At 48.3% G+C, this 14,580-nt stretch overlaps 1 protein-coding gene across 2 annotated transcripts in view; it reads right to left on the reverse strand.

Annotated features, from left to right (window-relative positions):
* Nucleotides 1–819: 819 nt before the first annotated feature.
* Nucleotides 820–14,580, reverse strand: part of SS18 (SS18 subunit of BAF chromatin remodeling complex) — a 38,663-nt gene continuing 24,902 nt past the window's right edge. Inside the window, exons 5-11 of one of the 2 annotated variants that reach the window (XM_080683684.1) lie at nucleotides 13,874–14,095; nucleotides 11,074–11,241; nucleotides 10,015–10,119; nucleotides 7,024–7,116; nucleotides 6,230–6,352; nucleotides 3,412–3,545; nucleotides 820–1,503 (exon numbers count right to left, since the gene is read on the reverse strand). In XM_080683684.1, coding sequence (XP_080539810.1) covers nucleotides 1,477–1,503; nucleotides 3,412–3,545; nucleotides 6,230–6,352; nucleotides 7,024–7,116; nucleotides 10,015–10,119; nucleotides 11,074–11,241; nucleotides 13,874–14,095 — 872 coding nt within the window. In that variant the 3' untranslated portion in view covers nucleotides 820–1,476. The remainder of the gene's footprint in view (nucleotides 1,504–3,411; nucleotides 3,546–6,229; nucleotides 6,353–7,023; nucleotides 7,117–10,014; nucleotides 10,120–11,073; nucleotides 11,242–13,873; nucleotides 14,096–14,580) is intronic. The other variant, XM_080683685.1, reaches the window with a different exon arrangement.

A 14,580-nucleotide genomic window follows, 5' to 3' on the forward strand; every position in this document is an offset into this window, starting at 1 on the left:
CACGCACGCTCGCGTACACGGGGACGAAGAAGCCCCTTCTCTGATGACAGAACGCTGGAACAGCAGGTTCTGCTTCATTCCAATGAAGGGCACTCCCTGTGTTTCGTTTCCAGTTGGAAGTGGGGAAAACCAATTCAGTGATAAAGAATACATCTTGTTCCCTGGGCCTGGGCAACCGTGATGGAAACAGCAACTCACCTTTGGGCTAGATGCGTTCAGATCTGCTGACGTAGCTGTGGTTATAACCCTCTCGGTGCAGGACTCCTGCCTAACGCACCGAGCTGAATGACCAGGCACAGGCAGAGTCTCCATATGGTGACCACGCCATGCTGGTGAGCAAAGTGATCTGGACGCACCGCCACCCTTCCAATACAGACCCTAACCAGCCTCATCGACAAGCTTTTTCCTAAACATCTTTGTGTGTTACGTTCACCAACATGAGAAAGGGAAAGCCCAAGTGTGCCTTTATAAATGTGTGTTTCCAGTTAAGAACGCGGAGATAAAGGTTTGTAAGTCTCCTGAACTGTTCTAGTCTATAAACCAACTAACCTGAGGTTACAATGACCGCATCCACGTTGACCCTTCTTTGACAGCGTTTATAAAATGCTTTGCTCTTACTAACTCCCCTGATGAACAAGGTACATTAACACTTCCATTTCCACGTACTGCTGTTTTAGGAGAGGGTTACCACTTCATTTACTTGAAACTATTACCAAGATTCTTCAGATCCAACGTGAAGTAACTCTTATTACCTCACATTTTAAAACTGTATTATAAGTGATCTTTATAAAAAGGTTTTAATCCACGAAACTGGAAAGCTTTAAAAAAAAGTCTTTTTACTCAGAACTGCACCCCAGTGCCCTTGATTAGCTAGCAGTAAGGGACGTGACTTCCTCTGGGGCACCCACGGTGGCAGGCGGGCAGGCGACCCTCCCACCGGGACCTGCAGCCTCACCACGGGGACCAACACAACGCCGCGCCCACTCGGCCCAGCCCTCGCCAACGGGACTGCTGGTTCTGCCCCGCGCGTAGTGTACCATCCGGCATAGTCACCACATGAAATAAACATAATATACAAAATATTGCTAACTGTAAAAAGTGTACATTCCCTCTTCCCCTTACAAAAGAATCTGTGGAAAAGTATTAAATTCCCTTAACCTGCAAAACATACAAAGCTGTCCGCACCTTCCCGCCTCTAACAGTCCATGGGAGACAGTCCCGAAACCACTGGAAATTGGTCGCGGCGTATTTTCTGTCCAATGTTGCCATCTAGAGTAGAAATGGGAAATGAAAGAGTATTTCTGAGCTACGGGAGCCTCTGACACAACTAGGCCACACGGCTGCTGACTGGGGAGGCAGCCCGAGCCCAAGGCTTCTCCAAAAACGGGGCGGAAGGAAGGGTCTCTTCCCGGGAGGGTCCACAGGGCTGCGTGGGGGTGGCGCCGGCAGGTGCTGGCCACTGGAATGTGAGAACCTTCACTGCTGGTAATTTCCATACTGTCCCTGAAAGATACATTTTAAAATACAATTAGATAACCGTTTGGCAAGAAAATCACAAATAAATCTTAGCATTGCCATACTATAAAAGCTATTGCATTCATAACAAAAATTGCCAGTATTTAGGTACATGGTATCTCTGTAATTTCTTCTGATATTACATTCACTTGCAAACGAGTTTCAGAACCTTTGAGCACAGAACAGTACCTATCACACAGTGGAAGTTGCAATGTTTGGTGAATTCTGTTGGACTGATTTGGACAACGAGGGAGAAGTTCTGGCTATAAGTCCTGGTGTGATGTATTTGAGTATATAAAGGTGATGCCAGTGGAACAACTTTGTGACCATTTAGCTTATCATCATTACTGCTATGATTAACATCGGAGATGTCTGGGACAAGTGCAAGGATGAAGAGAGATGTGGAGGGAAAGGAAAAAGAGCCTTGTAAAGACGCGGCCTTCCCCCGAGGCCAGGCGCTTCAGAGGCAGCTGGTACATAAAATCCAGGGAAGTCTGACTGGCTTTGTGGCGTGTGGCAAAGGGCGCCTGGAAGCCAGCTGGCTGAGAGGCGAGAAAGCGCGCAGACATTCAGCAGGAGGTGAGGCAGCCAAACCCCACCGTGCGGGCAGATGAGTCCAGGACACAACTGCTAAGTTTAGATTTTAAAGAGAAAGTAAAACAGGAGAAAAAAGGTGAAAGAGAAGAGAAACATACTAGGAAGTAGGTACCAGTATTTCAACAGAAACGTCTTAAGATGTGTTTAAAGGGCTCATAAAAGCACCTGTTTTCCAAAAACAGAACTCACTGGAAAGAGCATAATCAGCGATTGCTTCCCCGGCTTCAATCCCCTCCAAGTCCCAGTAACTACTTAAATCAGCAAAGTGGTCTGCAGTTGAAATGCCTGCGCCCCACAGGACCTAGTACCTCAAGTTTACATGGCACAGAAGCGGATTTACTTGAAAAGCTGTTCGATGCCACGAGCTGGCTAATGGATTATTGCGCTACGAACAGAATTAAAGTCTTAAAGTCACTAATGTCCTTTACAGGTATGCTCAGCCCCAGGGAGCCAATGCTCATCGTGACACGCTGGTGAGGCGAAGAGTGAACGTAGTGTCCCCTCCTCGGTGTCAGCCTCTCGGGCCTGTTCTCCCTCTGACTTTGGTGCGGGTGTCGGCCCGAGGGCTGGAGGCCTGAGCAGCGTCAGCGAGAGCAAGGGGCACGCCTCCATTGCTCACGAGCGCCGCACGAGCTGCTCCTCCACCCCGACTCAGAAAACATAACCTGCTCCAGGCAGCTTCCGGGACAGGCCCGAGGACCCTCACCAGCCATCAGCAAGCCTGAGACGCACCGAGGAAGCGGCCAGCGAGTGAGCCCTCCCGCTGTAACGCAGTCTGTCCGAGAAGGTGCACAACGAAGACGGCACAGACGGAGCCGAGAGCTCCCTGCTGGGCAGAGGGACCCCACACAGACAGACAGACACTGGCTCCGGGGAGCCGCTGCCAGGGTGAGAGCCACGCCTCCTCCAACTTGGCGGAAGAGGGAACGGCAACGGGGAAGGAAGGTCACGGAGCCCTGAGACCGTGGACACGCGCAGGACGGAGGCAGAGGCGGTGACACGCAGGCACACAGAAGGGAGAGCACGGAGGCTGAGGCAGTGTGGTGGGGAGACCGCGATGAGAATGGGAAGGGGAATGAGGAAATGAATGAGTGCTGGCGCCTAGAGAAGACCCTTCCGTGTCAGCGGAATTCCGATCACTGCCTGGCAGTCTACGAAACAGAGCTAAGAGAGTGGGGTTTTGTTGGTCCACTCACGTGTTATGACTAGGAGAAGGAAGCATGAGCTTCCAGTGAAAATACCTAACCCAACCAAGGACGCGCAAGCAATGCGGCGGCCACACGGCGGCCGGCAACCCACCTGGTCGTATCCGTAAGGCCTCTGCTGCGGGGGCTGCGGTGGTCCGGGCTGCGTCGGTCTGTACCCCCCGTACTGCTGCCCTTGACCCTGGGGGTAGTTCGGATACTGAGGGCCGGGCCCACCCTGGGAAGGACCTGCAAAATAATCAGCATAAACAAGAGCCCAGGTAATCATTCCTCCCCAGAACTCCAGAAGCGTCTAGAACGAGGTGCTGTATTTTATATCTAAGCTAAAGAGGGTAGTTTGGAATCTTGATTTTTCGCAAATGCTTTTTGAAATAAATTCCAAAGGTTATAATGGGAGTGAAAGTTACTCAAGGATACCACTCTGTACCAGGTGCTTTGATTCAGAGTTACTATTGTGTTCTGCATTAGCCGTTACAAATGTGTATGTCAAATGAGTCAAGAGATTCAGGAGGTGGAAGGCAGGTTCATTCCATGCTGAGAATATTCATCTGGATGTGTTCAAAGTGCTCAGGAAAGCACCTATTTTATGAGAAAGTTACCAGGATAAGCAAGAGGTAAAAGGCGAGGAGCAGGTTCAAACTAAAATCCTGGAACCGTTCCTGAGCCGTCTGGGAACCAATGACGTCTGCCGCTGTGGAGCTCTGAGGTGTGCGTGCCGTAACCAGCAGAACCAAAAGGAATGACCTCACATGTAAAATCTGGGTTTATCTTTGCAATCGCCGCAAGGACGCTATGCTCTGCACTGACAGGCTATCACTGTGTTCCCAACAAAACAAAGAAGGCTGGGTCAGCCTCAGGCTGCAGGTGGGATTATACTCTGTGCCCATCACCTGTAATACCTAACTCACAAAAATGGATGATTTCCAATGTCAAAGATGACCAGGGACTAATTAGGTTGACCCAACCAATATGTCTACTTCATAAACTCTGCCACTGTCTGTTACAAAGCATGCTTCCGGAAGCAGAAGCTAACGCTCTGGTACTCATACATGTGTTCTACCACGGGCTTTCAAAACCTGCCAGGAGAACACTGATTGCAGAGGAGAGTGTCAAAGAGAACAATAACTTTCAGGCTTAAATAAATGACATCAGTGTGTTATGTTACTTATTTAGCTACACATTCCCTTATGAAAACGCTAAATTTTCTATTAGAAGAAAGTCTGATAACTGAAGTCTCTGGATAAGCAAAATGGGAACTTCCTTAGGATTCCTGACATCTAGCAAAACCGTGGTTAGCTACTTAAACCAAAAACATGTAACTTTCTTTACCCTCTTCCCACTGAAAACAATTATTTCTCTTAAATCAATACGTTTACCTGATTTAGCCACATATTTGTTTCATGCAAATATAATAAAACAGGACACTCTATTTATGCGAAGTACAAATACTCAATGGCCATTACATGTTTCCATTGAGAAGAGTCGGAAAGTTTGTTTGTAAAACCAGGAAATCCATGGGATATTCTCAAGCCACGTGTGAACCGGAGAAACCGGAACTTGGCATTGTTGGGGCACCGGCCTGAGTCTCAGCGCCACGTGAAGGCAGCATGAGGGCTGCCGGCGGGCCCTGGCTCCTAGGCCTGCTGTCACTGTGGAGGCGCGGGGTGACGGCAGCGCTCCCATCAGTGAACGAAAGAGCAGACATCGCTGATGGGAGAAGGAGACCACGTGAGCTGGAGATGCTGCCACGTTGATAACCAGCTCCTGCTCTCCCCCTGAAGCCGCAGTTCCGTTTCCAAACGTCACAGTCGCCTGAGATGAGGGCTGCGTGTCAGCTCCTTGTCACTGCCCCTCGCACCTACCCACCTACTGAAAGGCAGCCGGCCAGCTGCCCCTGCGGACACCCAGCTGCAGTCACTACACCCTGTGCACGTGGGTGCCACTCGGTAGTGAAAACCCTAAATATATTTACACTTTCAGAGAGAGCACTTTCTGGATGCATTCTGAGCAGACCACATTTGTGCTTTAAAAATCAGTATTACCCTCCACAGTAACAGTCCGTGGGTTTTTTTATTCCATTTATCGGGGAGACATTAGTCAGTAGGATCATATAGGTTTCAAGTGTACATTTCTGCGACACATGATCCACTAGCCATCAGGAAAACGCAGATCAAAACGACAGTGAGACCCCGCCTCGGGCCCGCTAGAGGAGCTGTTCTCAACAAGGCCAGTGGCAGCCAGCGCTGGAGAGGTGGTGGAGAAAGGGGCCCGCTCCCGGCCTGGGAACCAGACCGAACAGCGCTGCGGAAAGCAGGCTGGCAGCTCCTCAAAAAATTAACTCCAGCTCACACAGTCGCCAGGGCTAGAAACCAACCTGCTCAGTGGACCACGCAGACGCTCACTGGACCACGCAGACAAGGGCAATGAACAAGCGCCCCCTGGGGGCCAGGCACAGGCGGAGCTGGCGTGGCCGTGAGCACAGCAGGTCCGGGTTCCTCTGTCTTGCCCTGTGCATGACTCCAGGGCACCCCTGTGCTAAAGGAGCCATCCCTAGTTTCCGTTTCTTTCTAAATACATTAGTAGTGTATCTAAGAACACTTTGTCTACCAGCCGTGGGCAAACTACGGCCCGCGGGCCGTTCGGCTGTTCTATCCGGCCCGTGGAGCCGAAAGAGCGGAGGGTTCTCTTGCTCTCCCCTCCGCTCCTTTACTTTGAATTTATATTAGTTCACACAAACACTCCATCCACGCTTTTGTTCCGGCCCTCCGGTCCAGTTTAAGAACCCATGGTGGCCCTCGAGTCAAAAAGTTTGCCCACCCCTGGACTCTAGACACTGACAGACTGAGGCGGAATTGTGACTTTCCGAAATGGCCAACATCCGTGTCTGGGGCTGCCAATGGCAGGGCGCTCACCGTAGGCCTGCTGCTGGCCGGCGTAGCCCTGCTGGCCCGGGTACTGCTGCTGCTGCGGCGCGTAGCCCTGCGGGGGCGGCGGGCCCTGGTAGGCCTCCTGCTGCTGGCCGTACTGGGCGCTTCCTGCAGGGGGCGGGAGAAGAGGGCAGACTGAGGCGTGTGCTCGGGGAACTCTTCCCTCTAAGATGCAGAGCCAACGACACAAGAACAAAATAAAATGCCGTACTGGTTTTTTAACGTTAACCAAACAAAGAAAAACTCAAACCAAACAGAAGGGTTTCGGCCAAACACACTGCAGTGAAAGCCAATTTGCAAGGTTCAACTGCAGCATTTCCAGCGCCTCTGCCATACGAGCACTACATTGACTGGAACATCAGTCACAGATCATGACTAAGCTAAACGAAATAAAAAGACAAAATTAAAGACACTACGAGAGCACACGCTAGCTACACAAGGTCAGCACGCTGCTGCCGAAGGCACTACACTGGTAGGTGAGACCATACACGTGGGACACACACGACTGGAGAGCTGGGTTTGTGTTCGGATAGAAAAGCTCCGCGGAGGAAGCAATTATCTGTAAATGTTTTCGCCTTTTTACGGTTGTCAGAAATGGCAGGTCACGGTCACACGTTGTGAGTATCTGTAAGGAAGTGGTTCTGGCTGTCCTGGGCTCCCTGTCATTTGCAGGACAGCCAGCAACTACGGCTCTGCGAGAGCTGTGCACGGGGCAGGCCTAGCAAGGCTGGGCTCCTGCGGGAGGGCATGTGTGCGCACGTGTGAAGGTATAGCGATACCTCCTTCGTAGTAATGTTGTGAGGAATCCTCGTAAGGCCTATCGTAGCCTTGCTCAGGATACGACGGTTGCTGATAACCGTGATCATTATGACCTACATCAATTCGACAAGAGACAGGGAGAAACGTTAATGGCCACTGAGTGAAAACCCTAAATATATTTACACTTTCAGATAAAACTGGCAAAGAGAGAGAAAGAAATGGAAATACATAAAAAATAATTTCAGTTGCATTAGCCAAATATTTACCCGTGTGATTGTTTCCATATCAAGATAACTTGCAAATTTTCTTAAAAGCAGAAAACAGTAGTTTTTAAAACATTACCCTTAGTCTTAACTCTGATCATCCTCACTGAGGAGAGAAAAAACTTGATCTTCCATTTTTTTTGTAAATAACTTGAATTAAATTTCAATAAACAAAGGAAACAATTATCATATTTTGTCAAACACCAGTTCTGGGTGCCAGTGCCACAGCATACGCTAAATATTGTAAAATACCAAAGAGCTCCATAAATTTTTTCCCCCTGAAAAAAACTGAAACAAATTTTTCACACTCTATTTACTTGAATTATATACAGTATCTCAAAATATTTCTAGATGCAAAAATATAATGCTTAATGCTGCCATTCTAGAAGCCCACAGAAAATATTTCTAGGGTAACATAAACATACACCTTTATGAAGTTAATACTGTATCAAGTAGAGTATACCTTTACTTTAAAGACACGATAAATTCTGCCTGCAAGATGACTGGAGTTTAGCGAAAATCGATCCTCTAGTCCTTTGAATTAAATTGCACAAAAGAAATGCAGGGACTAACCTTTCAGCTGGCGAAGGTCTGAGCTACAATTCAGTGACTCCCTAACTACGGAAGGAGGAACACAGTTATGAGTAAGTGCTATTCTCAGGGCCCTAGTATCCAATGTTCCTACACCATCTCATCACTATCTGAATTGAGGGTCAGCGAGCCGGGCCTGCAGTCTAAACCCGCCTGCCTGCTTATAGTTACAGCTGTTTTCAGGCTGCGACACAAGTCCAGTGGTTGAGATCGACAGCCCGTGGCCCACAAAGACGAAACGGTTTTCTCCTCTCCGGCTCTTTACAGAAAACGCCTGCCAGCCCCCATCTCCAAGTTCACTGCCTCAGTATCTAAACAGAGGAGGAGCCGGCTGCGGGACTCCGGGGACGGGCATCGACCTAGGAACCAGGAGGTCACCGTTCCATCCCGTCAGGGCACAGGCCTGGGCTGCGGGCTCGATGCCCAGGTAGGAGGCGTGCAGGAGGCAGCCCATCAATGATTCTCTCTCATCACTGATGTTCCTATCTCTTCTTCTCCCTTCCTCTCTGAAATCAATAAAAATATTTTTAAAAAATAAAAAATAAACAGAGTAAAGAAAATACCCAATGATGTCTAAGAGAGTTAGTCATGTGCTGTAAGTGGAACAAAGAACCCACATAAATGTCAGACAAACACATTAACACACACTTATGCAGAATGATACCGGATAACATTCTAAATCCCAATGAAATAGGAGGTGTTACTAACAGAACTTTAGAGTTCTGATATCTACAGAAATAACACCTATTTTGTATAGAAAGGCCCTATTTATAACAATACAAATTTCATATTTCAGGACATACTCAGGACCAACCAAACTAACAGTCCCAAATTCAACTCAATTACTTAAAACATATTTTAAAAGTTAAACAAACCCATCATTTATATTCAGCAAACTTTCTAATAAAATTTAAAAACCTAGATTTCACCTTTTTACAATATCTATAGTCTAAGAAATTACTTAATACAGTGCCTACCTGTAAAACTAAAAACAACACTGAATAATTCGGGGCAAGAAACCCTGAGGTAAAGAAAAAAAAGTCATTTTCTAACCAGAATCACCCACACCTATTCCCACCAACAGGTTCTATGTGCAGCTCTGCAGGCTGGGCCTGCATGGCACAGCCTCCGTGGTGAACCCGTGTCCTGCCATGACGTCCCTTGAGGATTCACACAGATAAAAAATAGCGGCAAAATGACTTCTTAAATACATCAAATTGTATCTTCTTGCTAGTTTGCATCGGCTTCCAGTAAACGGTCCAACACCTCAGCTGTAAATTCTTAGCTTCCCTCGTTTCTCTTTTGAGGTGGTCTACCTCGAATACACCCCGGGAGCTGACTATGTAAGTGAAGACTTCGGCAAATCCCTGCATAACGAGGCCATCATTCTGCCACGCGGGAACCACTCCGAGGGGCCCGCTGAGTGAGAGTCCGTCCTCTTCACCACTGCCCTGCGGCTGGCCACACGCAGGCACCTGGGCAAGCTGAGCGGGCAGCGACAGGCCCCGGAGGCTGGCCGGCCACCACGTCAGGCCATTTTTACTAGCCACCCTCAAAGCTGCCTCCTCCTAAAATACACCATTAAACCGAACACCTAAAACGAAATCTGTTTTCTAAATACCTTTCCTCTTCCACTAACTCCACATACAACTATATTCTGGGTGTAATTTAGCCTCCAAATTTTCCCTCAAGTGCAAATGCTATGTATACAAATCATAGTTCTTTAAGAAGTGTGCAACATCAACTAAAACGATGGAACAAAAAAACTTGAGAAAGTCTATGCATTTATACAATGCAGAAAAGTAAACCACTAGACACACTTCGTGATAGATGAACTCTCTCAATAAAGCTGTTACTTAACAACGTAAATCGGTAACATCGGTTTTGGTTCAAAGGAACGACTTCAACGTAAAAGGATCCTCGTTCACAAACGAAAGGACGCAGTGACAGAACGGGATCCCCGCTGGCACCGCCGTGGAGTGTCTCAGCGAGACAGAGCGACGCCGAGGAGCACCGGCGCGGCCCTGGTGCTTAGACGGCTGGTGTTCGGACGGAGAGGCCGCGTATCGTGAGTTTCTTCAGCCCCACGAGATGCCGGGCGGCTTCCTACATGAACAGAGGGCGGGACAGACATGGGGAGCGAGCGTGGGGGATTACCATCAGGGTAATACTGCTGGTTCATGCCTTCCGGGGGACCCTGTCCGCCGTGACTGTACTGGTCCCCGTAATAGTCCTCCTGGCCCGAGTACTGCTGGGGCGGGCCTGAAAAACACGGCCGGGCAAGGCGTCAGCAACGGGTGCTCGGGCTCAAAGGCTGCTTCCTGGCGGACGTCACGGGAGCGCGTTTCTCCGCTGTCGAGTCCCCTCCCTGCTTCGGCCTTCGTACACTTCTCACTATTCTCATGCACACACGTACATGAACACACAGCCAACACCACCACATGTCACAGGAACTATTGCTAAGACCATACATGCAATATCAACTCAAAAACACAAACACTAGCTTCTTAAAGAGTGTCAAACTACTAGAAAATTAATTTCCTTTTTATTTTTATATTAGAGCAGTTTAAAATAAATGAGGGTTTGTTTCTGACCATATATTGAGTACAATCTCAAAAATAAATGGTATTTTCTGCTGCAAATGAGCTTTTGATATAAAATTTTATGATGTAAACTTTTTCCAGAAAAGATTAAAGGAAAGCTAAATACCAGGAAGTTCCTACCCAATTTGTAACCCTTTGTACCTACTATATCCACTACCTTTCAGGAAAAAAATATATAGTGGGTGTTTTTTTTAAGAAATACACGCACACACACACACACACACACACACACACACACACACACACACAAAGCCTAAGCGGCCGTTATGACTGGTCGACCGAACGACCAGTCAACCAGCCACGATAATGTGCGCTGACCACCAGGGGGCAGACACTCAGTGCAGGAGCTGCCCCTGGTAGTCATGCACTCCCACAGCCAACCTCGCGCAGTCCCTCCCCCAGGCTGGCTGGCCCTGATCTGCCCCGAGTGGGACTGGGCGAGACCGCCCCGATCGCCGGCCAGGCCGAGGAACCCCACCCGTGCACGAATGCGTGCACCGGGCTCCAGTCCGGAACAAAGCCCTAACTTGGCCTGGATGAAAGCCCGTTGAAATGGAAAGCCTCCCACCACTGTCATGTCTGCAGAGCAGGACACGGCCAGCGGGGCTCTTACCCTGCTGGGGCGGTCTGTAGGGCGGGATCTGCCTCTGGCCCATCATGTGATTGCCTTGGCTGACCTGGCCCATCATCCCCATGGGCGGCTGCTGGCCCTGGTAGTGCTGCCCGCCGCCCTGGGGCATGTTGTACTGCTGGGCAGGAGGCTGCTGGTGCATCATTGGACCTGGAAAAACACAAAACATGCACATGGTCTTGTTTGCATATAATATTAACATCTTAAGAGAAATACAAAAACCTTCTATTATCATACTGAAGGCCCAGTGCACGGATTTGTGCACACTGAAAGGAAATTAATTAGAAGAAATCTTTTAGAGGCCGGGGAGGGACCACGGGAGGTTGACTCCAGGGCATGTCCGGCCCTCTCACCCAGTCCTGACTGGCCTGACCGCAGCAGCAAGCTAACCTACCGGTCAGAGCGTCTTCCCCCTGGTGGTCAGTGCGTGTCATAGCGACTGGTCGAACAGTCAAACAAATGGTCCAACACTTAGCATATTAGGCTTTTATTATACAGGACTAGAGGCCCAATGCACGAAATTCATGCACAGGGGTTGGGGGGGTCCCCTCAGCCCAGCCTGCACCCTCTCCAATCCGGGACCCCTTGGGGGATGTCCGACTGCCAGTTTAGGCCCGATCCCAGAGATCGGGCCTAAACTGGCAGTCGGACATCCCTCTCATAATCCTGGACCGCTAGTTCCTAATTGCTCATCTGCCTGCTGGCCTGGTCACCCCTTACTGCCTCCCCTGCCAACCTGGTTGCTCCTAACTGCCTGCCCCCACCACCAGCCTGGTCACCCCTCACTGCCCCCAACCCCACTGGCCTAGTCGCCCCTCACTGGCCCCCCTGCCAGCCTAATGACCCCCAACTGCCCCCCCACCCTGCCGGCCTGGTTGCCCCCAAATGCCCCCCTCTGCTGGCATGGTCGCCCCTAACTGCCCCCAACTACCCCCCCTGCTGGCCTGGTCACCCCCAACAACCCCCCCTGCCAGCCTGGTTGCCCCTCATGGCCCCCCACGCAGCCTGCTGTTCAATCATTTGGTCGTCCCTCACTAACCCCCCTGCAGGCCCAGTCGCCCCATACAGACTGCTTGTTCAGTTGTTTGGTCGTCCCTCACTAACCCCCCTGCTGGCCTGGTTGTAGGCAGCCATCTTGTGAAGGCGTGAGGGTTAATTTGCATATTACCTCTATTATATAGGATAATTTCCTTTGATTCTAAAGTATCAAAACTTAACTGAAAGTATTTTATTTTTCCTGAAGAGATTTTTAATACATTGAAAATTTCTTCACTTATTTCCATCCTAATCTCTCTTTTGAAAAGTAACATATATTTCTTTAAATCAGATCCCTAGATAGTCATTTTCTGAAGTCTTCTTTCTATTACAAAATTCATACATTATGGGAACAAAGCAAAAAATAATGTAACAATTATAGTAAAAGAAAAAACTACACATTAGTACAAAAGATGACATTTTAAAAACAGAATAGTCGGTCCTTAAGTTTGAAATGAGCAAATCCTATGGATACAACTCCTTTCTCCAAAAACAGTAACTATTCTCCTACACCCCTGTTGCTGCTAGCATTTTCTTCTTCTTCGAATCTTATATCATAGCAACCTGTACCGCAACCACCTCCATTTTGTGTGCGCACGCTAACTTTTCCTAGCTCCAGTTCCTGGGAAGTGTGTCCACCTTACCGTGGCTGCTGTCAGAATCACTATCGACTTCATGCTGTCTGTCTCCGGCTGCCAGCTGTGTGGAGCGACGTCTGAACTCCATCTGACCTGACTGACCTGAGAAGGAAGCAGTACCCCACCCTGGCACTGCACTGGGGGGGAAAAATGCAGCGGCCCCAGTTTTGTGCAGCTACTTTCACGGACAATTTATCTACTGTCCCCCTTTGTTTTCAGTGTACTTCACCGAAGTTACAGGAAACATCTCGTGTTAATACTTAAAATCTACAATATATTATTTCATCACAAAGAATTATCAACAGATTAACAATGACTTCCTTTATCTGAATTCACTTTGGTGATTTATCGTAATCAAAATCTAGAAAATTTTATTGCAAATACATTAAATCTGTCTTATACTCGTAACCTCACCACATTTCATAATTGAGAAAGCTTTGGGCTGGCAACATGCCGAATGTGTAACAGGCAATTAGCAGAACAGAGCGCCACTTACCGGTTTCTAGCTATTATTCACAAGAATACTTAAAAGAGAAACATGGTAACAATTCCATTCTCTGAGACTAATAAACGCTAATAGACTTCACACCACTCTGACACAGGAACAGAGCGGCACCTCCACTAAACGCTGTGCTAACAAATTATGTGACAATTATCTTCAATGCTGAAACTCGGCATCAGAAAACATCTGTGTAAATCAAGGACAATCCATACAAATTAATATATCCTTAACAGGTAACATGAACCAGAGTAGGGGAACTGTGACGGGTTGTACTTAAAACAATAAAATTCAATTTTCTCAATTTTTTAGCTCTAAAGCTTTCATTGATTAAGCGTTCAAATTATTCATTGATTAACTTTTTTTACAAAAAAATCCAAAAACACAGAATCTCAAATAAACTATCAAAGACATAAAAATAAATAAGCTTACATAAAAAGTTAAGTTACGCAATTAAATTTCTAGATGTAAAAAATAGAAGTATTTTAAGCTAATGTCAAACTCAGCTTCCTTTTAACTGCTACTCACATCCAACCTCCATTCCCACATCAGCAGCAGCCTGGAAAGCTGCTTCCCTTCCGCGGCCGCCGCGGCGCACGCGGCTCCTTACCTTGGCTGGGCTGCATGCTCATGTTTGGTCGGGGGCCGTAGTTCCCCATGGGCTGGCCCTGGCTCATGGTCATCTGGCTCTGCACGGGCACGCTCTGGGAGGACGGCGCCGCGTGGCTGTAGCCGCCCATGGACCCGTGGCTGCTGGAGGGCATGCTCATGGAGCTGCTGGTCAGGGTGAGCTGGCTGGGCCCAGGCCCCTGCATAGGCATATGGTTGGGCCCTTTGGAGAAAGGGGTCAACACCAAAATGCGGAGGTTAAACAGAGGGTCTGCGTAAAGGGACCTTAACATTTTGGGGGTGCTTTTTGTTGTTGCATTACCATAGTAATAATACCAAACAATGACTTCTGTATTTAATCAACAGTAAACTAGGAAATGCTTTACATGAGTGATAGCAGACACTGTGAGGTGAATGTTGTTATTCCCATTCTACAGATTAAAAAACTAATTCTTCTGAAAAGCCAAAAACATCCTGAAAAAAGAGAGAGGGGACTAATTTTATAAGAGAACAAAAAAATAAAGCTGGTGGAATTAAAAGTGTGTAGCATTCGCCCTCGCTCGTTTGGCTGAATGGATAAAACGTCAGCCTGTGGACTGAAGGGTCCCAGGTTTGATTCCGGTCAGGGCACATGCCCGGGTTGTGGGCTCGATCCCCAGCAGGGGGCGTGCAGGAGGCAGCCGATCCATGATTCTCTCCCTCTCCCTC

The sequence above is a fragment of the Plecotus auritus genome, assembly GCF_963455305.1.
Source record: "Plecotus auritus genome assembly, chromosome: 8".
In the NCBI taxonomy this organism is placed as follows: Eukaryota; Metazoa; Chordata; class Mammalia; order Chiroptera; family Vespertilionidae; genus Plecotus; species Plecotus auritus.